General features: G+C 37.3%; 1 protein-coding gene across 1 annotated transcript; it reads right to left on the bottom strand.

Moving 5' to 3' along the window:
- Positions 1-423: 423 nt before the first annotated feature.
- On the bottom strand, positions 424-24867 carry ITGB8 (integrin subunit beta 8). The gene is made up of 13 exons (XM_054384930.1): positions 24787-24867; positions 22011-22185; positions 18939-19185; positions 17329-17494; positions 14711-14869; positions 9796-9891; positions 9612-9701; positions 6855-6989; positions 3502-3907; positions 2585-2810; positions 1911-2014; positions 640-803; positions 424-546 (listed from the first exon to the last, which is right to left on the bottom strand). Exons 2-13 carry the CDS (start codon positions 22177-22179, stop codon positions 424-426), a joined length of 2085 nt encoding a protein of 694 aa, XP_054240905.1. The 5' UTR covers positions 22180-22185; positions 24787-24867.
- Between the last annotated feature and the right edge of the window lie 1987 nt (positions 24868-26854).

Genomic DNA, 26854 nt, shown 5'->3' with positions numbered 1-26854 from the left:
AGCACATCAGTCCTAGCTACGTGTACAGTGAGATCAGTGCTTTGTCAGACCAGTTCATATCTACATTCTAGGCCTAAATAAATTAGAAGATGCTAAAGTGCTACATCAACACTAATGTTCCTGAACAGTAGTAATGCACATTTCTCTTTCAAAAAAAAAACAAGAAAAAAAAAGAAAAAAAGAAAAAAGAAAACAAACCCAAACCAACCCAAACAAGTAAAAAAAATAAAATTACAGCAGCTATAGTTTCAAACATAGTCACATTACGTGAATATGCTTACATGTCGCTTTGTTACAGTATTCAACAAAATGCACAACACAAAACCATAGGACAACAGTCAAGCCTCTGACAAAAGGTACAGAAGGTAACTTGTAAAAAGTCAAGCATGATGGAGATACACGCTTGCAGAAAACACACTGTCTTCAGAATTCACACTTGAAAGTTTCGTTTAATCGTAACTTGCTGAGGTCGATATTTATTTCCTCTGGTTTGTCACGTCTGTACGTTACTGTTCTTGTACAAACAGTAGGCAAAAACATCTTATCCTTGAAGGAGGAGATACAATTTTTATCAACAATTAGCAGATTTTTACATGCAAGAAAAAGATTACCGAATATGTCAGCTCTGAAATCAATTACCTTCTTTGCTGCAGACACTCTGTAATCAGCTGAAGATTTAACTTTGTTGCTACTCCCCTGCAGAATTATCTGCCTGATGATAAGGACAACAAGCAACCCGATCAGAAAGGTAACTATAAAGATTATGGAAAAGACTCTAAAGTAGCTTCGTCCAGAGAAACATTCTGCAACGAAAGGGAAACATAATGTAAAGCCTAAGGTACAGAACAGGCACATCCCGTAAAACACAGCTGTATCAACCACTGCATTGTAAACTGGCAAAAATGTAACATGAGCCTGATAAAAGTCAAGAGAAAATAACTTAAGGAGTGTTGATGGGAAAAGCTGCCATATGCAAGCTTTCAAAGAAGGGCATATAAAGAAAAGTCATTCCAATCAAGATCCACTGCAGAAAATCAGTGAATCTATTCCTTTAACCTACAGAGCTAAGACTCAGGCTTCAATGTGCTGGCCACCATAAATCCTCTGTATGCCAGCGAGCTTCTAGCTGAAATAGAGAGGATGATGTGTTAGAAATGTATGAAGCCAAGACAATTTGATCTTCACAAGATTAGAGTGCAGATCGTTGGCAAAATATGAAAGAAAATGTGGTTTATTCAAATCCTTGTCCAGTGCTCTCCTCACTGCTTGACCTCTCTCACACTGTAAGCTTTCCTTAATTAATACTGAAGTTATGAGAAAAGTATTCATACTAATTTTCCTACTTTATCAACAACTGTAAGATACAAAGATGTACAAAAATGTGACAAAAAGTAACCATTTACCTGCATTTTTGTTGCAGTGTGGACTGATTAAGCTTTAGGAGATTTTATTAAATTTTTGTTTTATTCTTCCACAGCCCTCATAACTGTGCAGATTTTCATACTTGGAAGCAATGTTTAAACATTACTGAATGCTCATTCTTCCTCCTTTCTGGTAATGCCAAATAATGTAAGCATATCCACAGTAATAAAACATACAGCTGCCATAACAGATTTTTATAAATATTTCTTTAAGCATTGCTCAGGCAGGATTCATTACTGCTAGATGTGAATTCTCAATGAGTTGGGAAATCTAATTTGGCAATGCTTGCCAATCACATTTCCTGTTATTATTTATCTTTTATTTCCCCTGAAACTGTGAGTGATTTTTCTCTTTTTCTTCCTTCATTTCTTTGCTTCTTTAATAATATGACACACATTTGAAAGACGTCATAACAAGGATTAATTCAATTATTAATCCCAACAGATTTTTACATCTCATATTGTAATTACCTAGAGAATGTCACCTACCTGAAGTTTGGTCAATATAATGCAGCAGGTAAGTGCATGAGGTTGTACAGTGGTCAAGTTTTGCTTGAGATGTATTGCTAGACTGATGGCACTGAACACAATTCCTGTAAAATCAGAATGTAATTAAAACCCTTTTGTCTTTCTCTGCACTCCTTTTCAAGAGATTGTATCAGCAGGCTGACGTATTGCTGGCACATGCTGCTTTCCTGTTGTTAGTAAAAACATTGCGACATTCATTTATTTCTTTTCTGAAACATGATGCCTCTCTCAGCATTTTCTCCCTGTGATGCTTCTCAGAAATAACTAGTAAAAAGTCTTACAGTAAAATAAATCTTTGGATTTGAGCCACCTTCATCTGGCCCGTTTCTGCATTTTGTCATATGAGAGCACCCTTTCTCTAGCTATCAGCCTTCAATTCAATCCTATCAGTCTCATTAGGACACACGTGGGAACTGAAGGGTAGAGATTCATAGAATGCCAGGAGAGAAGGGACCACAAGCATCATCTAGTCCAACCTTTCAGGGTAAGAATATAGCTTAAATGAGATGATCCTTTGGGTCCCCATCCAAACTGGCATTTCTATGAATTATAGCACACATGTAGGCAAACAGAAGTATTTGTCCACGTTTCAACACTGCACTGTTAAAAAGTCAATTCTAGCACAAGAAACGTACCAGTTTTCTTCACAGGCTTTGTTACAAGTAGGGCAATATTCACACAAACGGCCAAAGCTCCTTGGATCTGTGCACTCACACCTTCCACATACACATTTTCCTCTTCCACTGCAAGTCTGGCCCTTTGCATTCAGGCAGTGCTTTGATGAATGTAACGAGCACTGGCAACGGTCACCTTCCCAGCCAGCAAAGCATTTGCATTTACCAGCTTCACACTCACCATTACCTACAACATCAGATAGTCTTCAGTCACATGCTGATATGAAAACATAGAAAGTCAACTTTTATATGCATACAATTGTGTTGCTGGTGCTTTACATTAAAGACAGATAATTTAGACCTTGGCTTGCTAATTAGCTTTTAAGTTAACAGCTTTCTGTTTCACTTACGCTCTCCTTTTTGGAGCAGGTGTTCCAAACAGTGTTAGCCTCTGTATCAGTACTTCAAATCAAGTGTCACTGTATCTCTCACAAGGCTGATCTAGAGTGTCAGAAAACCAGAATCCCCTCTGGAAGTTATGATTCCTCCTAATCTCTTAGTATCTCATATTCCTGTTAAGGCTGGAATTTATCAGCTTACTTTCTGGAACAATGCTACAGTTTTATCCAAGGTATCAGTATCATTACTTCTGAACCAGTTGGGTATTTAAATCTTTAAATAGTTGATCTTACAAAAAAACAGTAAATCCCTCAAAAAGCAGTGCTGAAGTTCAGAAAATAGTGCATACCTCTCTGGTAAAGACAGATCAGGAGCACAAATTCCTAAAGGCTGTCCAGGACATTTCACACACCAGTTCTGCTCACAGAATTCTCATACCTGACAGCCTTAAATAATTCTTTTCCGCTGTATCATGTATACAAGCTTCAGAAAACAAAACAAAATCAAAACCCATATCAGAGATTAACTTTGCAACTTACCAGAACATAAGTTTCCCTGGTGATATGGGCAGGAAAAGTCATCCATTTCACAGTACTTGCCATACACCTTGCCCAGCTTGCTTTTGTAGCAGAAACATTTTCCATCTATGCAATTTCCTTGACCACTGCAGATGGGCTGGTCCTGGTGTTGTCTGCACCTCTCAGAAGGAAATGTATCTCTATTAGAGCTACAACTATTGTCACTGCAATGGGACTGTTTGCCATCAGAAGAGGTTTCCTCAGCCCATACTCCTTTGTGCCTTGTGCTGTCTCCATACTGACAGGCACAGCTTTTCTGCACATTAACGATGGCGGTTTCATTGAAACCAATAGGCTTAAGTATTGCATATTTTCTTCCTCCAGTCGTATCACATCCTTTCATTGTCACTGAGACATTGAAAAGCACCTAAGAAGAAATAAAGATGGATTTTACATCATTATTATTTCCTAAATACTGCTTAATGCTTTTTAACACATAAATAAAGTAGACTCTTACATTGTATACGAACATGCACTAGCTCGAAATAAAATACACAGTGGCCAACTGTCACATTTGATGTATTAGTAATGATAGGCATCACATATACTGTTAAAACCTAGCAATAGAAAATTGACATCAGTTTACTTTTGATGCCAAGGAAACACAGCTGCAAAAGACAAGTTTAATACAAGTTAAATAGTAATAGAATTACCATCATCACCCTCTGGTTGTTACTTAATGTGTATGTTCTGATATACTACAGAAATAGGTGTGAACTGGGACTAGGCTAAGCAAGACAATGAACAGACACAGAACCTATAATGAATGTTCTTGCTGCAGAAACAGTCTGTGCAAGTAGAAACCACGCAGTTTTTTTATGTACTCCTACAGAAATGGCTCACATCTTAGCAGCAGTTTATTTTTCACTTCTTAACAGCATCTTATTTTTTTCAATTCTTATAATGGGGATGGAGAAAAGGTCTTGTTGCTCTTACTGTGGTCTTGGGCAGACCAACTGCTGCTTAAGAGTGAACCCAGTGTGTAGCTCCTGTCTATGGCATGGCCATGCCCCAGGTCCTCACCTCATGAGTGCCCACTGCAGCAGCAGCTCTTGTGGCTTTTTGGAGTCCTGGCACAGGACCCTGGATCATTTTGGTGGTTAGATGACTACTACAGAGTTTGCATCAATCTCTACTAAAACTCTTTGGCAGCCCTGACATGTGCAATACTTTGACTGGATATCAATCTCATACTTCACAACTGTTTTTTGGGGTTTTCTTTTTGACTGGAAGGTTTCTGACAGCGTATTCTCACTAGGGCTATTCAGAAAACAACTCTTCCTTGCCTCCTCACAGAGAAAATACAAGCAAGAGGAAAAGATAAGAGAGGAGCCCAACAGAAGCAAATACCTTTACTCTTTACCACCAAAGAACAAAGATATTCAAATAAAATAAAATAAACCAAAACAAAATAAAATAAAATAAAATAAAATAAAATAAAATAAAATAAAATAAAATAAAATAAGGAAAAGGGGAAAACTAAGAAACTGATTACATACAAGTTGAAGCTACCCACAAAGACTGAGGCCATTCATTTCTCACCACTGTCCCCTACTCCCGCTGTGCCCCCACATGAGAACAGTGAAGCTTTTGGGGACAATGGTGGCTTTGTGGTGAGTGAGTCTGCGGCTGCCTACACAGACAACAGGAGAAGAATGCTGTGCAGAAGCATGCGCATCATGTTGGATCGAGGGGGCACACAGGCTTTGTCTTGCCCTTTGCTTTTCTTCTTCTTGTTTCCCAAATGCATCACTACACGCATAACCCCTTGGTTGCCTCTGCTCTCCATGCATGAGACTTCTTCTCTTTGGTTACAGGCCAAAAGTGTGGCTCTGCGGCAATTAATTCATATGGCAGGTGTGTATCATGCAGGGAGGACAGGCTGCAGCTAGAGAATGTGCTGTTTGTTCAACAGAGACCCCTGCTAGAAAACATCATTTTCATGTACAACACAGTACTGGAGATGGCAGGGAGATGTGAGGGAGGGCTAAATGTGTCTTGCATAGGAGTCATGAAATTTGTGATTAAATAATTACACCATGGTCAACACTAACACTTCCTCATGGCCAAAGTTAGTTTTGCACCCTGAAGAGGCTGTAGGATTCTTCCAGCATATAATACACTTTGTGTTTTGGTAAGAGAAGGAAGAAAGAAGGATTAGACAATGAAAGGAATGTGAGAATCAGGGAAAAGCATTTTGCCTGTAAACAAATACTGAAAAGAGGATTTATGGTTAAAATAAATTAATCTCTTAAGGATGGCTCATTTTCAACAGCAGCAGAGGTTTAGGACCACATGCAATCTTTTACAATCAACTGACTTGGCTTTTTATTAAAAAGAAACAGATATAAATATTTTTCTTTTCATTAAACAGAACAAATTCCATCCTTATTCTTTATGACATGCACAGAGAACAACACTGGAGAAGAGATGAGTTAAGAAGAAAAACATAGCAAATCTCCCTTATACTGCAGAAGCTAATTAGCAGCAAGTCATGCAGATAAAATTTAGAAGAGCATAAAATACATCTAAATGAACATGTTCACATGTTTAATCTGCTGATGTGGTTTGCTGTTTCTACACACCAACACAAGTCACACCAGCTGAGACATATGTACATGTCAAGAAGGAAACAACTCCCTGACCCTGCTCTCCAGAAACACAGACATCTTCCTGGCAAGCTAAATTAATTACTCTGCTAGTCCAAGCAATTAAATAAATATATCAAGGCACAGAGAAGTTGTTCTGGGAAGAAAACCATGCATCTTCCCCCACATTTTCACGGTGCATGATGCTCCAGTTTTACAATCCGTTTCATTCAGTAGGTGGCACTGATCCAAATGAGGATAAATCATTTTATTAATTTGATTTACAAAATAAACTAATTATCCACTACCATGACTGTGCATGAAGACTACTAGAAAAAGGAGAAAAAAGGTGGTGTCTAATGCAGAGCCAAGGAATACAAATTCCAGTGATTCTTTTCCACTGGGTGATTATCTTTCAGCCTCTTTATGTACAGATTTCATCACAATGAACATAGCCATTGTGCCCAGTGGAGGACAAAGGAGAAGAGTTTTAATGGATGCTAGCTTTCAGGAAAAGCTTTGAGCCTTAGTTCCACAAGATTAGTGAGAATTAAAATAAGATTCAGGGAAAATAAAACCAGAGAATAATAGAGAGTCTGTGATCATTAATCACATAAATCCATTTTCAGTTTAAGTAAATTCCTAGAGAACTTCACAGCACTGAAAGCCAACTAAACAGAAAAATAAGTATTCCAGGTCCTGGAAGAATGAGAACTACCAACATACTTCTTCATTATATTCCACGTTTTTACATCCTTCCATGCCAATTTTTTTACTCCCATCAGGACAGATTGCAGTGATATTGAAATGAAGATCTTGTATTGGGTTATCCACTTGAATTTTCACCTCAGAGATCAGTTTCTGTAACCAGAAAACAAGTTTTAGTCACACTGCATCTCTACATGTAAGGCACATTAGTGACTAATAACAAGTAAGGCTACTATGTCTGACTAAAAATGAAGAAAGCTTGCCTCTGTGAGTGAAGGAATGAACTAAAGCATTGTTTTCCATATAAAGACCCAATTACATTCCAAATACACACAACCAGTGAATTGGTAATTCTGATAAAGAGGATTACATTTTCCAGATAAGAATGTTTTCAGCTCTTTTAAGCTGGTTTCGAGGCTGCTTTTTTCACAATTTGAAAATCTATTCTAACAACCATGCACTACAAAACTTACTGTTTGAGGGACTACACTGCCTGTTAGCCACACATTTGAAATAGAACAGTAAGCATACATACAACTGGTGTTACCCAGCAGAAAACGTCCCTAATTGACTTGACACTATTTTATAAACTTCTGGTATTTTGCATGTGTCTTGGAAAAAAATTCATCCCAGTAAACTTTATGGAGATCTAAACCTATTGGGATTATGCTTACTGATCTGCTTGGGTCAGCTAGGACCCAAGTCAACGACTGATTGATTCCCACTAGGGCTTTTTGCAATATAAAATAATAAAAAAGCCAGCTACTTTGTAACTTGTATTTACTGCATGCTCTAAAATCCTCCTTCCTTCCAAGAAGGAACATTGCTTCTGGACATTTTTACAATTTATTAGAGCTCTGTACAAACTTATGAGCTGAAGACTGAACAAAGAGATTATTAAAATTCTTGGCACATTCCTATTAAAAAATTCTGTTTAGTGGGATATTTTTACCGCTACAAATGGAAATGTAATTGCATGAATCTGAACACATGTTTATCTTAGTAACTTTTTAAAAAGTAGTGACTCATCTTTGGCTCTTTAGCCAGGGATTTTTCAGCCAGGGTTTTCCACAACTAAGCCTAAGGTTTCCCTGTTTAGAACAAGAGTGCAAGAGGCCCACTGTCATTGAACATCAACTTCTTATCTAACTACTTTTGCTTTCAAGAAAGCAAAACATTCAAGCCCTGTGTTCACTCTGTGTTTGTATATCACAAGCTCCTAAACCTGTGGTAAAAATTTCAAAGTGTCAAATCCAATAAAGTTTAGGATGGGAAGGAACACAGTGTCTAAATCACTAAAATGAGGCATGAGCAAACTGGGGGTGGCTGGAACAGGAAAGTCCCACAGAATCTTCCATTGATCTAAATAATTATTTTGTAAATTTTCATTTCCTCTCCTTGAATGTTTGCCCTGCGCTGTACTCTAAAAACCAGGACACAATTTAGGCTAGACTGTGTAGAAGTGGCATACTAAAGGACCATGATCTTCAAAATTTTTTTGCCAGCAATTTTTTTCAAACCTCCATATTCAAAAAGAGATTCTTGGATTTTATTTGAGAAAGTACAATATCAATGACAACTCTGCAATTTCTCTGCACCTAATCTCCTGTTTTGGAATGTCTTTGCCTTCTGTATAATGCTTCCAACATGACAGTGAGAAAAATGTGCACAGAGACACTCTATTGACTGGGAAGAGAGTTGAGACTTGGCTCTTTGTTACAGACAATTTGCTGAAGGCAAATAGCCTGTTTTAAATAGTTAACCTAGTACAATCGATAATTTCAGCCTTCCATGTCCAATTAATTAAAAATAATGTGATATATGTCCATATCTTGCATATAGCTTTGTAACAGATTTTTCAACCTTTGAACTTGCATGTTTGCATAAACCACACACTTCATCATCATTCAACCATCTAACACATCATGTTCATTTTGATACTGCTCTGTGGGCTCCTTGTCTCTAGTACATCAAATATATACAACTTGGCTTCATTTTCAAAGCTGTTTGTGAACCTCTTATCAGGCTATCTTTCATTCACTATCAAGATGTCAATTGCCACTTTCAAGTTGCCATTCCCTGTCAATCATCAATGAAAGATGACTTTATACCCTTTCCCATACTACTACTTTCTCTGTCCCATACCATTACTTGCAGCTGAGAACTCCCCATGAGACTTGACAAAGCTATTTCCATTGTTCTCTCCCGAATCCCTGTTAATCCTGTCTCTCCCCAATCCCTGCTATGTCTCAAAACTCAGAGTAATTACACTGCTTTGTGCAGTATAAATTCTGCTTTACACAATACCCACTGTTGTCAAGTTACCTCCTTGTAAATTTTGAACTGTTGTCCATTTTCTAAGAATTATGCTGTAAAACCTTCTAGATACTGCACTATCCTTCTGCTCTGAATTTACATAGTGCCTTAGACAGTGTGCCTGGTCTGTAAGTAATGATCTGAGGTGCCAAAATTTAAGTAAGCCAGACAGTTCTTCCAAAGACACAGCAACAGGGGCAGAGAATAAAAAAGCATATTTAGAAGCATCCTTAGAATAGAAAAAGTGCTAGCTCTTGGCTTTGAGATACTGATGGCCTGAGAATTTGACAGTTATCGTGTGACAGCGTCACCTACCAACCTGGATATTCAGGAAAGTAGGAACTTATCCTTGTCTGTTTCAGATAAGAGCCAAGATTCAGGAAATTCCAACTTCAGGCTACGAAAGGTAGAAAGTCTCTGCACATAAAATTACATAAAATATTGTCACTCTGATCATACCTGATAGGCTTCTACCACCAAATCATTGAGATTTGCTGCTTGTGACTCTATCTGTCTTGCAACAGTGCCAGGCAGCAGAGGTAACAGGTCCTATGAAAAATATAATCATTATTGCCCGGTTTTAATTTTTAATATAAATATTGTGCTTTCAAAATTGGAAAAATAAATCAGGTTTCTAACCTACTTTATACCAATGGAACTGGCTTCCTTGGACTGCAAAAATAACGTTGATGTTATTGTCAATCAGTTTTTCAGACAGCTGCCCAAGAGATGGATGCTCCTGCAAAATACAACAGAGAAGACTGCAGATTAGAAGGTAAAAAACTTAGATTCCACATAGGACGCAGCATAGGATTCCAAAATCCTCCCAATCTTTATTTCTAAATATACAGAGCAATGCTCAGCCTACATTCAAAAGAAGATGGGACCAGCTAAATAAACAGATCGTGAGAAAAAAATCATTAGAGCACCAGTTAAGACTGTGACAAGGTTATCTGTTGCCAGCTGTGCAGGGGTGCTGCACGGTGGGCTTCATACAGTACTAATTTGAGTCTGATGCTTAAGAGGTATGGCTAAGGTATTGCCCATGGTCTGTCTCGAAGAATAACAAGACATCTGAGAGTGATAGGTGGATTCCTGAGTGAAAGTCAGGGAGAAAGTACCATATGGGGGCACTGAGATGAGGTGTGCTTTTGGGAACAGCAAGGTGAGTAATTAAGTTTGTTTCTCCAAAATGTATATTGGCACAAGGGATCAGACACATCAGCTAAATGCAGCCACTGGGTCACCTTCTAGCAATGTCATTACTCTGCCATATGTAATTTATGGCTAACAGCTTTCTCCTTCTCTGTGTGTGCCAGACCTGCCTTAGGAGTGATGTCTCCAGTCGTCACTGTTACAGCCTGCAACGCTTTCTTACTGAGACTTGTGTTTGAAGAAGGTAGCATGAATTTCACATCTCTTCCCAGTAATGATATTGCTCTGTCTGGTGAAGTACCTATGACGGTGTGTCCTGTGCCACTGACCTGCCCTTGTACACTTCCTATTGAGAGGTCTGACATGTCTTTGAAAGTAAGAGGTATGTTATCCAAGATCTGGGGAAGCACAAGGGTGTTTATGCAGTCCCAGTGGGCTTTGTACACTTGGGCTATGTGAGAACCCCCCAGCTCCAGTGCTCTCAAATAAACTGCATCTGAAAGTTACTGCTTATTTACTATACACTCAAAAACATCTCTCAAGAAGTAAATTCAACATTTAGAATTCATGACTAAATATAGAGAAGTGACTGGGGACCTGACCTGTGTTTCCCCTTACAGAGATACCATCTGGACACCTCCACTTATGTCAAATCCTTCAAGCTCTTTCCCCTCTATACTTCTGATGCCTTTCTTTTCCCTGTATCTTTCACCATCTGCCCCATACTGTCTCTCTTCTGCACAAACACAGTTCCCCTGCACAATTAAATTCTCCTCAATGATACTTGTTACTCCAGACACCCTGAAAATCTGAAGTAAGTAATCTGAATGCCAAGACATCTGAGACTAAGTTATGCAAGGGAGCAAAATCCATTTTCCATCACATTGCACCATCATAAAGAGTCTTGTATAAAAAGAACAAAGGAGTTCCTTGCTGCAATTTGATCTTAGTCAAGGTCCATGCTCAACATTTCTGCCCTTTGGCAGGAGATAGTATTCCTTAAGGGATGGAAGGTAGGTAACAGCAGTAAAAGGGCCTTCTGACAGCTGCAGCTGGAGAGTGTGCCATACATGAGGGTCCAATGAGCATGCATTCTCACTACACAGTAGCTGTGGGTGAACTGCAGCAGCAGTGGCTTTATTGCTCTTTTCAGTAGCCTAGAGCACAGTACTAGAACCTCCTTCCTTCCCCATGACCACAGAGCACAGTGGTGAGCCTCCATGGTGCTGTACATTCAACTAGCTGGCAGACCACAGAAACATTAGGTGACCCAAGGCCATGAGTGAATGAAGCCAGATGCTCTGCATATACCTCCTGCACTGTAAATGTATGAATGACAGGAGTACTTTTGAGAGATCACGAGATGGTGGTCAAATAAGCCAGTCTTCCTGCTTAACATGTGACACTAGACATGTTCACATTCCAGCAGAGTGGCCCCTCAACATCTCTGCAACTAACAGCAGAACTAGGACTAGTGGTATCAGAAATGGGTTTCCATGCTCTCATGATTCAAAAATTTATTCAGATGGAGCTTACTGAAGTCAAGAGATGTAATGCGTAGATGTGCAAGGGTGCAGAGATTGGACCCCCAAACTACCTACTCTGCTTACAAGTAAAGTTAAAGCTTCATCGGTTTGTCAGCTCTAACACATAAGTGTATCCAGCTTGGTTAGTAGCATATTAAAGTCTCACTTCAGACTAGAAAGATTTTTTTTTTCTTTTTATTAGAAGGGAGTTGCAATATAAAAGCATCAACAGACCCACACTATCTTTTTTTCTTTTAAGCATGTAAAAACATGGCATAATGAATTCTTGGTCACTTGCAGTGCCTTGCTATGCTTAATGTGAAAACCTTGCTATACTTTATGTGGTTTTATCTTATCTCTTTCTATGACTACTCAGGTGAACATACTTTCATTTTAGATCATCTTTCTTGTTTGAATTACATCATTCATCTTACTATTTTAACCTACTGTGTTGAGCCGAGAAGATAACTAATACAGATGTTAAGCAGTTCAGAAAGGGAGTTAACCAAGCACAGATCTCATTAAAATGGACTAGATTCCTTTCCTGTCTATGCTTTTTTTTGCTGACCTCTGCATGACTGCTTAGCAAAAGTTAAAGAGAAACAGGCAGAAAAGTGAGTAACTGGAAACACCTCTGATGTAAAGGCTAAGCTTCTGCAAGTAACTAAAGCAAAGTCCTCTTGACTGGCACGAGGATATAATAAATATATGCCAAAATGCAATCTTCTCAAGACTACTACAATCTAAGAATCAAAGTAGGAAAATAATGTGCTTACAGGCAGCTCTTTAATTTAGCATATCACAACCAAACTGGATAAGGAAAAGAGAAAGCAAAAATATGTTTCATATGATTTATTTTTTTAAAAAAGGTGATAGCCTTTTGTGACATTTGATTTAACCATCAAATAGTATTTTACCCACCATATCAATTTTACTTGTTCATTTGAAGCTTCTTTAGGGATCCCTATGACTAAAATAATCACACACACCCATGAAAATTAAAAAAAAAAAAAGAAAACTAGTACACCTATTTTTACAGACACTCTTGTGTTATATCAAAGCCACTCCAGAAAATATTTGATACTGAGAAAGATTTCCAGTCTGTCCCTTTTCTATTACTGCCCCTGTTACATGTGGGCATGTGAGAATTAGACCCTGGTTGTAAGAAAACTATGAGATGGCAGTCAGTAAACACATGGGCTGAAATAAGCCACCACAGATCTAAGCATCTTTCAAGGTCACTTGATTTGGGTGGCTAAAAAGCCTACCTCATTTCGTTTCATAAAAGGTATCAAGAGCAATAATCATGGAAATTTCTTTTTCTATCTAGGACAGTGAAATCAGGATCTTCCCAAACAGAATTCAAAATGTAAGTTCAAAGTCTTTCTTCAGTCAGTGATCAATCTATCATAGGTGCTTAGAAAGAGATTCATTAACTTTGTCTGTATCTTATATTGTTGATTAATTTCTCAAGTTGGATAATAAATAAATATAGGTTGAACAGACAGTATCTTTACTACCAAAGGAATCCTGAACACCAGAAAAAGATTTGTATCTTCAGCAACTGTTTAATAAGCACAGAAGTAAGGATAAAAACCTCCAAAAACAACATTAAAAACAACAAAACAAACAAAGCCCAACCCCCCAAAAAAACCCCAAAACAAAACCACAAAAAAACTCCCTTAAGAGATAGGGACACCATAACCTGTAAGCATACTCTGCTTTGGGAAAGGAAGGTTTCATGATTATTTGCTTTTAGTAGAACAGAGGAAGGTTGGTTTTATCCCAGGGACACTGCAGAAATACTGAAACTGAACAGATCGGCTAGAGGGAAACAATCCTGACATCTGTGAGGGAATATCCAAGAGGTGACAGAGGGAGTACATGAATGCAAGAACATCAGATAATCAGGAATCCAAACAACCTTCCTGTCAGCACACAGTCAGCTCCCTCCTCTACTTAGCAAGGTCCAGAACACCCACCAATTCCCAGAAACCTCCCGTATTTCATGATCACACACAACACAGCCACACTTCCTGTGGCCCCACCATCCTTGTAAACACCAGTTGCTGGGAATGAATTCAGGACTAGCCTTACTTGCACACACAGCCCACACTGACTTCACCAGCTCATTGCTGGCTTGGGCTGAACACAGGCTATATAATTTAACTATGCACAGAAAACACAGAGAATGAAACTGTAACGTGCTTGAATGATACCATAGTTCTGTTTTCTGGCAATTAAGTAGTGATTCATGTTTCTTAAATGATTCATCAGTCACTTGTCACTTGGAAGCTAAAAGCACATGAAGGTGTATTATTTTGCTACAGTGAATTTGATGCAACGTTTTGCACAGGTTTGTATTACCACATATTGGCTTTTTAATGTGAGACTCAAATGTATTTAATGCTACAGCACAGCTTTGTGGCACGAAGAGTGTCTTCTGGTTCATCATGGCTGAATTAGCCCATTGCTGTTGCATATTTTCTGTTTTACTTTTACCAAGCCTTTTCAATCAATGCAACTATGCATCTTCTGACCATAAAGACTACTACCTGTGTCTCATTAGCAGGATTAGCATGATTCTTATATACACATGTAAGAACTGCTCATTACTATCAAATGATAATAAACCCCCCACACCAATCCCAGTAACATATTCTCCTCTGCTGAGTCTCAGACTCCAAAATACTTTATCCCAGACAAAAACAATGTTCATATTTCCAGGTGAATGATTCTTCATTCCACAACTTGCTTACCTGGAAAAGTCCTATACTAAGAACTGAAATAAAAGCAATGATTTGGTAGCAATTTAGAAACCTTCTTTACGGTTTTACACTGCTTCTCTGAAGGCAGAATCTATGACATATACCTTACCATACTCGTAGCTTTGACGTAAACATTATCTTTCAAATGACAGTTTCCATCATGGGGAATTACAATCCCTGCTAATTTACTGTCAAGGGCCAGGTGGGAAGTTTGATCTGTCATCACAAGAAGCAGCCGTTTTGCTTCTTTACGCCATCCAATATGGCTCTAAAAAGAAAACAAAGTTAAGCATAAGAAAGCAGGAAAAACAATAAACAACAAAATGAAACACGAACATCAAAGTCTTCTTTCAGGTATTACACTGCTTAACAGCACTGTGTTTAAAACAGGCCATTTAAAGCATTCTTTAATGGAATGTGGAAATGTGTATCATGGCCTACATCTGAAAGCTAACACTGTGAGTCTGAGACACACCACTTTCTTTGCTTTTTAAACAAAGGTCTCTCAAAATACATACAAGTTATACATTTTATAGTGGGCATGGGTAACAGCTGTCACACCGTGTATGTCTGGGATTCAAAGAGCATTCTAACAAATAAATATGCATTCATTCATATTGGCACTTCCTGCCCTCTTCTATTTTTACTTTATATTTACTTTATAATCTCATCATTCTAGAATTTCTTTTTCCTGTACAGCTTTCCAGAAGACACATTGACATATGATCAACAAACGAGTAAACTAGAATTTGAGTGTCTTTATGCACCTGCAAAACACTACATCTGATCACCATCCTAAGGGTTTAATAGCAAATTTGTATTTCCATAATATTTTATTTTCCTAAAAGGAATAAACTGTTTTAAATCAAACTCTAGTGGCATCCACAAATCACCTCATCCTGTTTTTCATTACTACCCCTCTCAATTATTCCATCTTCTTCATCAATTCCATTTTTACTCCATTTTTATCATTCCTTGCTCCTCCTTCCTACAACACTGTCTCATCTCTACCATTTCTCTCAACACTGCCAGGTATCTTTCACCTCATATGAGATGTGTATCTGTGATACCATCCCTGTACTCAGCCAGGCTTCGTGACTTACTCTTACCATCCTTTCTTTGCTTTGCAGAGGGATTTAGCTTCCTTCTCCAGCTCATTCCCTGCTAGCTTTGCATGGTTAAGTATCTCATAACAGTAGGGATGGTATGTACAGAGGGGTGTGGTATCCGTTCCAGTTTACACATTAGGTATCAGCCTCCCTCTGACAATCCCAGATAGCACTCCCCTAAAGAAGGAGTATTTTAAGTTTTCTTTATAAACATATTGCATCTTAAATAATGCCAAATTCTTCTGCAGCACCAGAAACTTCTTGCTCTTAAGACTCCATCATTTTACATTATCACTTCAAGACTCCTACCTACACGTCACAGCAGCCAAAGTTTAAAGTACTTTCACGTCCTAATGTGTTACTATTTGCAACAAGTATGTATTGGTTAAAGCAAGAGGGAGCAAGGGGTAAAGTTCTTTGTAGGCAAAGTGAGTGCACTGTAAAGTATACATCATGATGATTGTTATGAATTGTGCACTGTTCTCATCCATTTTGGTTCACAATACAGCTAGCAGGAAAACCTCCCCATTGTTATGAATGCTTCCATTCCATTGTTTTTGGAAGCATGTATTATTCTAGAGCTCTCATGTCATAAGTGTGGAATGTGTCCAACGAGCAACACTGAATTTTAAAGCATTTCCAAAGTTCCAGGATATTTTTTTGTAACACCTGTAAGAACTCAGGAAGAGTGGCATTTTTTAACCTGTTTTACAGCTTATCAAAATTTGAAAATAAAATCAAACTATTGGATTTTCTTTTGTCCTTGAGTCATCCCATGCTCAAAAAAAAATTAAAAATACTTTGAAGATGGACAAGATAAAAGCATTGTCCTGACATCATCCCAAGATATGAGAAACACACCAAGCCTCTGATTTGGATAGGAATTCAATGCCTTTCCTTAAGAGGACCAGAGATGAGTATGTTCTAGAGCATTAGCAAAATCACAAATCAGCCAACTTCCACAACTTTTGTTGCAGTACTACACACAGAAGAGAAACAACAAGCAAAATAGCCCTTTAGAGCAAACAAATTCCTAGTATTTAATATGCTTATAAGCTTGGGAGTTACTGATGCATATTTTTGTTGTTCTGCATGGGAGAGATGGTGATGAAATTTTATCAGTACACAAAAGCTTTTTTTTTCAATTGATTTGTACAGTTTTTACATACACATTCCTAAAAGCTGAGATGACACTGAAGTGCATTTGTTTTCCTCATTTACATAAGTAGAGGTGTAACTGATGCTTCCATTTTCAAATACACTCTTAAGCAGAAGAAATGTCAAATGGTAGGTCTTCACTTAGGAACACAAGGAGGGTTTTAATGATTTTTTGAAATTAATTTTGTAATTGTCTGAATTAATACATGTGTTTATTCAAGCAGGAAGCAATTACTTTCATCATTCACCCTATGTAGGCTGGGCTAGTTAAAGCCAGAATATGAACATTATTAACCAATACTGAGAAATACTTCCTTATGCTCTCCTTTTCAGTTTCAATTGGAAAAAGAAATGTATAATTAAAGTGGAAATAATGGCAAAGAAGGAAAAAAAGATTGGTACTATTTTAAGGCCTAGAACTGATATTTTGAATTTAGTCTCTTTTTAAGAAGTTCTTTACCTGGCACACAGCTGCTTGGAGCATGGCATCAAAACCGCCTTCAGGTGTATCAATATTCCCAGAAATCTTTTGCTTATTCACTGCATTTCTGAATTCTGCTATATTGTCAGTCAGGGATAGCACATGAATATAACCATGAGGAGGCATACAATCTAAATTATAATCACTGCATAAAAATAAAACAAAACAGAAGTCTAATACATTCCATATTTGCCGTTTTAAGGAGGTGTAAATATTGTATCCCTATTAACCCATAAAATCCTGTGACTAATGCAGATGTACATATGCACAGCAAAACAAGTACTGAAAGAAAGAAGAATAACTCCATGTGAGACAAAGTGCAGTGGGAATTACTTCTAATTTACTTCAATTTTTGTTTTTTATGGAAATGTATAGAATAGAACTTAGTTAATATTTGTTTCTCTACAGAATGAAAAGAAACAGAGAGTGATGGTATGATCCAGAGAGTTCATGATCCCTTTTGGAACATCTACAGATGGGTACAGCTTTGCTCTTCCTTATCCTAAGAAGGAGTTCACAACAGCTCATTATCCTGAGAAAGGCCATCACAACATTAAGGTCCTTTAATACCTGCCACACAGGCTACTGGATCAAAATCAAAATCAAATTTAAGTTCCTACATCCATTAGTAGTAAGTAAATGCACACAAAATGAATGTTGAGAATAATGACAGCTACCTCATTAAAGGGATAGGAAACAATTCCAAGTAACATTTTAGTTGCAAATGATACTTTTTGAAATCACATGTAAGGGAGAAAGTATGAAGTCTGACATAAGGAATCTAATGCCACAGCATTTCTACAGAGCATTGCTCTGTGACCTATTTACAGCAGTGGAATTTACTGCACATGCTGAACTGCTCTTCTAATTCAGAGATACTGAGCAGGTTTCACCCAACTCACTTCTGTTGCATTACATTTTATACAGATTTGGGTTTGTTGTGAATAATCTTGTTTGCCAAAGGGTTTTGAAAGTTAATGCAAGTATTGAATGCAAGGTATAAAAGACATGGCATGAAAAAGAAATGCAAGTCAGAACATCTTTCCTATTTAAAATGGGAGTTCATTCATATTACAATTGTGGAAATAAACCAGAGGATCATTGTTGTTCATTAAGTGAGCTGAAAGAAACTGCATCACATCAAAAAAGCAAGAGTTTTAAGAGAAGAGTTAATGAATACACAATCTCACAACACAAGAGAAGTCCCAGGTCAGAAAGTACAAAGCTTTCTGATTAATCTAGGCAACATACCCAAAATAACTAAGAACACAACCGCTAACTATAAAATTAAAAGCCAAACATATTCAAATATACCAAGCCAGTATGCTGCTTGGCTTGTGCTGCCAAGGAAAATACAGTACTTTTTTTTCCTGATACAGGAACAGTTCTTCTGAAACCACTCACCAGGTATTTCAGAAGTAACCACTGTGTAACAATTTTCAGCACTTTCTTAAGAACTTTGCTGGAGAACCAAAGTACAATGAAAAAAAGGCAGATTCTTAAGAGCCTTAGAAATAAATATGCATAATGTGTGTTTGTGTAATTAAACAATTTCTCAGTCATACAGTAAATATACAAAAACAACATACCTGCATTGGTTATGGATTCTACCTGGGTGAATGCTAATATAGGGTGACACAGTTTTATCCACATAGGATCCAAATCCAAGTCGAAAATCAAGAGAAATATTCTCCATCTTTTTAGATAAAGCAAATCCAACGGAATTTAATTTTTCAATATTGTTGTGCATAGAGGCTGAGACATCAACTAAATAATAAAGATCCACAGGGTATTTCTCTAGAGGACGAACTTTCAACATAAAGCTTGCTTCACTTCCTGATTCAAAGGAAACAAATAAGTTTATTTACTATTTTTGCATAGACACTCTTAAAAATAAATTTATTTTTGTAGCAATCTCAGCAAAAAGTTGCCTGTGTCAGCAAAGAGAAATACAAACAAACAAGAAAATCTCCCAAGAGTAAATGAAACCTTGAAGCACCATTCAAAAACAGGTCATAAAGAGGCTCTTTGTAGGTCATCTTGCCTTTTTTTTTTTTCTTGCAGGAATACTGTGCAATTTATTGTAAAAATCTGACTTCTTTCCATTTCCTTTTAAACTCCTGGTTATGCAATCCCTCTGGCATTATACCAAAAAGCATTCATGGCTCACAAAGGACATGGATCTGCATACAAATTGTGGTCAGTCACTTCAAGGTTGACACATCTAAGCACATAAGAGCAGTCTGCAAATAGTTTGCCATATAAGCCTACATATGTACCTACGTATGTACCTGAAAAACTCACATAGATTATGGTTCAAATTTATACCAATATACCTCCAGAGATTCCATGACAGAAATCAATAGGATCAAAACATTAAAAAAAAAAAGAGGTTTTAATATAACAAAATTCCATCTTTTGGCATATACACAACAGAACTCTTCTTTTTTTTTTTTCAGGATGACAAAAGTCTCTCCCTCCTACAGAACGATTCACATTCTCATATATAACAAAAACTTCTAAATGCTTTGGAAGCCACTAAACATAGTGTCTACATTTTTGCTTGCCTAATATTTTGTTAATAGCAGCAGAGTGAAGTGACTGAAGCATGGGCAGCCTTGGTACAGTCATGCATAACATCGAATCGTTCATTACTTTAAGTCACCCAAAGTGTGAGCTCACAGAAGAAATGACTCTTCACAGTGCAGTGCAATGTGAAGATGAGGAAAGCATGGGAAGAAGGGATACATAATAAAAGAATTAGGCAACTTTTCAAGAAAAGCTATTTAAACACAATCAGAAACAGAATCACTATAAAAAGACCTGAGATGTGACTTCTCTGTTCAACACCAGAAGATCGAGAGAGGTGATTCTGTCACTTCACTCTGCTCTGGTGCGATTTCACCTGGAGTTCTGCATCCAGCTCTCTGGTGCATCTGGTGCCCTCAACACAAGAAGGGCATGGACCGGATGGAGTAGGTCCAGAGAAAGGCCATGAAATTGATCAGAGGGCTGGAACACCTCTCCTAGAAGGACAGGCTAAGTGAGCTGGGGTTGTTCAGTCTGGAGAAGAGAGGACACCAGGCAGACCTAACAGCTGCCTTCTAGTACCTGAAGGGGGCCTACAGGCAGGCTGGAAAGGGACTGTTTATATTTTCTCTTTGCCAATGTAAATTGCAGTGCTCTTTGTAGATAACTGCTGCAGGACTCCACTTTCCATACAGTCAGATGTCTGGTGCAGGTTTGGCTTTTTTTCCCCACATAAATTCTGACAGTTTGGTATATATAAACAGTGACAAACTCCTCCAGTATCAAAATAAACCCATCTTTCTCTGCATGATTATACTCTATTATATTTCTGTTTTGAGGCACAAATATAGGCATATATCTGTGTGTCAAAAGTTATTCTTCTGGAGCCCTCAAAATTTCAGTCTTCTGTCTCCCTGATGCACGAACTTCCTTAAAACATGTGGAACTCTAAACCAGTATTTATTGGCAAAAAGATTCATTAAATCAAACATTAGAAAGCTCTTTTTTTTCCTTTGAGTCCAGTATGCCTCTGGAAATAAATGTGATTACAGACACATCTAAAGCCACCTCAATTTCTGAGACCATTTCTCAGTACAAAGCAGAATATCAGTCATTTCTTTGGAAGAATGGGGAAAGGAGAGGAAATGCTGATGTTACTTTCTCAGTTTTACTATTATAACGATGGAAAGTTAAGAGTTCCTTTGTGGTTTACACTCATACAGATCCTTCATTTTTACCTTATAATTGACAGAAAAGTATCTTTTATACAGTGATGACCAGCAAGATACTTTTCCTGTTCCCTTCATGTTTTTCTACCAAAGACTGATGCCTCTGAAATGACTTATGTATTGTTTGCAAAAGAAAGACATACATTAAATGTTATGACGTGAAACATACTCTTCAACCCTTTGCATCACCTTCCCCTTCTCCTGTCAGCTACATCTATTTTAGAGATAGAGAATATACACTGATTTAACCCAAGTTCAGCTGAAGCTAAATAGTTCCATAAAGGGACTTGTAAATTCTTCTAGGGTCAGGTGTCTCACAATTTATGAATGAAATGTTAGGAAGTGATTATCTAACTCTTCTTTAGAAAGCCAGTGCTTTCTTAGATAAGGGCTTTGGCATCTTCATAGTTGTCTAGTTAATACATAACTCTCCTTTAGAAATCCAGTCCTTTCTTATATAAGGGCCTTGGCATCTTCATAGTTGTCTAGTTAATGCACTTAAAAGTAACCAACTAATCAAGAAGCTTATCAAATAATGAATATAGAAACTTTAACTCAATTCACTTTCAGTAAGGAATACAGTTTATACATATGTAAGGGAAAATAATTTGTGTAAGATGCTAAAGAAAAAGAACCAGGAAACCACAACAGAAAATACTACCTAAAATCCCTTTTCCACTTATTACTTGCATTATTCTGACTTTCAGAGCTGTGTTTGGCAGAAACACTTCTTGCTGAAGACTGTACTTGAATATGGCAGCAACATTATCATAGCTCTACAATATGCTATAGCATTGCTCTTCAAAATAATTGTTCCAGCTGCTTCTTCACAAAGTATCTCTACTTACTAGCATTGTATTTAGCTTAAATTGACTACAGTATCAATGTGTTAGACAACCCAACCTGGACGCAGTTGGACTGAAACTTTTCCTGGCGTCACTTGTGTATTTGTTTCATGGTCACTGGGTATTGTGACATCAACTGTGGGATTTTCTACAAAGTCTGAGTGGCAGCCTCTTTTCATGAGGTTTGAAACAGTGTCACAGCGTCCTTTCTGTGCTGCATCGGCCATGAAATCCTGTTTTATAAAAGACAAAAAGTACAAAACAAACCGAGCTGAAAAAAAAAACATCTATAATATCTTCAAAGGGAAAACTAAAATAATAGTCTTTGAAACAATAAAATATGCTACTATAATTGCATAAATTGTAGAACGAATTCATGTAAGCCACATGTTTTTAATAAGGGCAATGACAAAATATTTAAATTACAAGTTAAACCTAACTGCCACAATTACTTTTTTCTCCTAAGGACAAAACTTTTGTATGAGAAAGAGAATCTTGCACAATAAGAACAAGCTGACTTTGGATAAAAAGAAAACCAGCAGCTGTCACTATGTCCTTAAAAGAAGTTATGTGCTATGCTGTGGGTTAGTTATAGCAAGGAAGTTTCATTCACATGATATATCAAAGCAGGTTAGTTTTCAGAGGAATCCACTGGTAATGTTACTCAGGCTAAAATTTAAAAGTAGCAGCAAAAATTAACTTTAGTTTTATCTAACCTGAATTTGTCTACCATAGATGTTAAATTTTACCCTGTACCTTCCACCAAATCCAAAAACCCGCTGCACTATATAACTTCAATGCCCTGGAAGAGGAAGCTATGCACTACAGGACTGGACAGTTTAAGATACAAAAAACCCCACCCTGTAACAACAGGAAAGTGATTAGTTGTGGGATGAGCTCAGAAGCACCACATCCTTTGTTGCAGTGAAAAGTGCAGAGTTGTCAAAATTGTACCAACATGCTCCAATGCAAAATTCCTTTCTGACCACAGATCTGATGATTATCATGATCTTGATCATGGAAGGGGAAAAAAAGACAAGATCCTTTGTACTCTTTCAAAGCATTGGCTCATCCCAGCCGCAGCTGGGTACCAAACAATGGACAATCTCTGATATTTCAGACAGATTGGGAAGACAATCAAAAAGTGCAAACAACTGTGTATTAGAGAATAGTGATCTAGACCTCAAAAAGACCAGAGAAAGCCCCTGAAGAATAAAACTTGACAGTCATGAATCTTGTTTTCCAAATTCCAACTCATTTTTGTAGTCTACCTCTGATATATTTTTTCTTTAACCTAGACAACAGAGACTACTTTTCTAGCTTACTGCTACCTATATACCCTTTTGGATGTATATACATTTCAAAAAGGTAGATTTTTAAATGTATAAAGAACTCAGCAACTCTCATTGTTAGCAGCAACAACTGTTAGGTAGCATTTTCTGAAGTTCACTACGTGAGAGTATTACAAAGCATTGCAAGTGTTCCTCAGAGATAATTTTCCCTTTCCAAACAGGGTTTAGATGAACCAGGCTAAGTGGAAGCTGCTCCTGTAATTCTGGAAAATTTCTCCAATATAATGGGTTTTGCCATTCCACAACCATGGAGAGTTGTGTTGAACTGGCTATTACAAAGCATGGTTGAAGAGGGTTTGACAAAGTCATCTTCCACGCGCTCAGGATGTGAAAAGTGAAGAGAATCAGAGCAGAAGTGAAACCTTGTCAAATCTGAGTGTCTACTGCAGCTCCATAGCCCTGGAAAGCTAACAAGTGCTGTCCTGTGACAAATACAGATGCAGCAGAATAAAACAATGCCCCGTGTAAGGCAGGACATCAGGCCACAATAACAGACCACTCCTCATCGTAACCCACTGTGTCATATATACATGGCCCTAAGGCTCTGCTTAAAAAACAAGCCATCCATGCCTCTCTTAATCCTTGCATTACTTACCCTTGTATTTGTTGCAGACCAAGTTAATCATTCCAAGACACAATAATACAGTATCTAAGACAAAATTAGAGCAGCACCTTACAATCCTTATCACCTGCAGGCACACCCTAGAAACTTATTTACCTTGTCTACTGACCTGAAAGCTACTACAGATAATATGCATGTGACCTTCAAGAGCATATGAGCTTGTAATTGTAAGTGATATTCTGCAAAACCTTGCTCCTCTGAAGTGCTTAAAATGGTCCAGCCTTATTTGAAATCATGTAATCATTTGGCTTTTTTCTTCTGTCAGACAAAACCAGAAATTCCCATATTCTAACAGTTTGCAAAGCAAAAAAAATTCAGAAAATTCTCACTACCTAAGGTCTATCTTCTACACTGAGTCTCAAAACTAATTAATTTCAAGTGTCAAAATGAAAAATGTTATTTTTTTTCCATTCCTGACAGGGTCATAATATATGAAGTCAAAATTACCCCATTGTTAGTAAAACCTTTTGCTAAATGCAATAGGCATCTACATATAGACTTGCTCTGATACATAATGAGGATTTAATATAAATTACTGATAAGTAATTTGGCTTTTGAAGCCAAAAATTGTTGAACTCTCAAAGCTACTGTAAGTCTGCCAACGCTGTCTACAAAGCAGATGGAATGCATTAAAAAGTTCTCACTTTATTTAAAATTGCTGCAATTTTCCAAATAAAAGATTGTGTTTTCTCCTTTGGAAACAAAATATATATGATTTCTCAGGTTCTGTCTCCAGGAGTTGTTTAAAAGATTTTCTTGCTATTTCTCACAATAATTTTCACTGTTTAAGTCTTTTATGTTTATAAAGATCAGAAACAGCTAAAATAAAAATTCAAATGCAATGAAGCATAATACCATACCTCTTGAGCACACCATCCACACTCTGGGCCCAAAGCAAGACACTTTGTGCATGTTCCTGCATTTGAAGTGGCACATCTGTTTTCCGCTGCAATGAAACACAAAGCCAAACACTCATGATTTATGATGATATGTGGGAATTGTAAAATACCTAATTTTAAACCAAGAGTTCAAAAATTACTTCACCAGATTAAGCGTGATGACAACGTATCCAAACAGAAGTAAAACAGAACAAAGGCAGCCCGGTGAGGGAATACTTGCAGCACTTTTTTTAGTCTACAGTTTAGAACTATATGTACAGATTCAACACACACCATTGTCAAAGCCAATTTTTTAAGATCCTGATTTAGAATAATTTTTAAGTGAAAGTTTTTCTTGGGCATGTACCTTGATGATTTACTGCCTAACAGAAAAAAAAACAAACTAAAAAATTACCAGGTAGCTTATCTCTTCATAGACACTTTCCTTTTAAGTCACTTGCACTTACTTCACTGAGTTATTCATTATTCACTCCACATGGAACCCAAAATATTTTCTCACCTTCTATAAATATTCCTCCTTCTGCATTTTCTGGAATGAATAGTTTCCCAGAAAAGGCACATCATTCTTTTTTCAGAAGCAAATACAAATTACATGTGTCACAGATAGAAAACACATCACTCTGTACTGACTGCAAAAATTGTGCCTACCAACAGGTCTTTCAGCAAAGTCCTTTATGTACTTCTCAAATCTTTGCTTTTATAGGTCATTGATTAAGTTATCACTCTATGCTATGAAGCTTTGGCAGCCAGAATTGAGAAGAGGCAGCCTTTTCAAGAGATTTGGTCAGCTCAGCATGAATGTCAGCATTAGTGTATCCCTTTAGCACATTCAGCACAAGTCTTTTGTAGATTGGGGTGTCTCTACATAAGACAGAAGTTACTTGCAAAGAGTTATGTGGAAGCCCCATAGTACAACTCTTCAATGTACAGGACAGTAGTAATGCTGTTTAACAACACTGCAACTTTGTGGCATAATCACCAAGGCATAAAATATACTGGAAAAAAAATGAAATTAATTACTACAGACTAGCAAGGCTACATAGGTTAATTAATCATGATAATGTGTAGATTATTGTATCAAGAGTCTGAAGAAAAGTTTGGTTTTCATCCAAAATTTTGGCTACATGTACTGTCTCTCAGATTATTTCTTTCCAATTTGCAATAATGCAAACCATTTTTCTTTTTAGAGTATATGAAAACTATTAGAAAAACACATACTAATATATCTGGTTTGTCTTTATGTAAATGATTTCAGCTATGGATTCAAAGATGACTTCACATGAACAGCTAGTCCTCAACAGGTCAGTTTGAATAACTTATGATTCAAGGAACTAATTGGAGTTTGCAAGTTATCAACAACATATATATCATTATCAGTATTAAGAAGATGAAAAAGCCTACTGCAGCACAATTGCAGCACTCTACTGATAACACATAGGTTAGTGGAAATTTCATTCATTTCAAAGGTCACACCTCTATTTCTGCTTCATATAAATTGCTGTTGGCAAACCTTGCCATGCAGGCAAGGTGAGAAAAGAAACGTATACAAAAGGGAAGGAAATTGTTACATGCATGATAGAAAGAATAAGCTGAAAAGTAGATCAAGAAGGCGTAAAACAGAGGGAAAACTGATTAAAGGGTGGGAGAGGTGAAGAGGGATAAATAAAGGAGTCACTACTAAGGAGAAGAACAAGACAAAATCCAAAAAGTTTTTATTTGTTTGTTATAAAAACAAACCAGCAAGTTTAACTTGGATGTGAAATCAGAGCAAGCTCATTTGGCACTGACACAATAAAACTTTGAATTTATAATATGGCAACAGCACTTTATGTTCTGCACTCTGATGGAGCAGAGCTGGAGGCATAGAAAAAGTTACTGCAAACTACAGGGGAGGAGAATGACGATGAGGATTCCAGGTAGGTCTTGACATGCACAGGGTTGCAGAGCTTGCAACAGATCCCTTTCTAGACAGTACTGGTAAAGTACAAAGACACAGGATGAAAAGTTGTGGAAGGCATGAAAATAAAAG

The sequence above is a fragment of the Indicator indicator genome, chromosome 11 (genome assembly GCF_027791375.1).
Source record: "Indicator indicator isolate 239-I01 chromosome 11, UM_Iind_1.1, whole genome shotgun sequence".
NCBI lineage: Eukaryota > Metazoa > Chordata > Aves > Piciformes > Indicatoridae > Indicator > Indicator indicator.
This window is presented reverse-complemented; position numbering and strand designations above follow the sequence as displayed.

What these genes read in the sequence shown, in the direction of transcription:
- ITGB8 (XM_054384930.1), bottom strand. Translation starts at nt 22,179, where the DNA reads ATGGCCGATGCAGCACAGAAAGGACGCTGTGACACTGTTTCAAACCTC. An exon ending in TCCAAGCAGCTGTGTGCCAG is followed by an intron (nt 14,870 to 17,328) that starts GTAAAGAACTTC and finishes TTTTCTTTTTAG; the next exon opens with AGCCATATTGGATGGCGTAA. An exon ending in TGGTGGTAGAAGCCTATCAG is followed by an intron (nt 6,990 to 9,611) that starts GTATGATCAGAG and finishes TTCTGGTTACAG; the next exon opens with AAACTGATCTCTGAGGTGAA.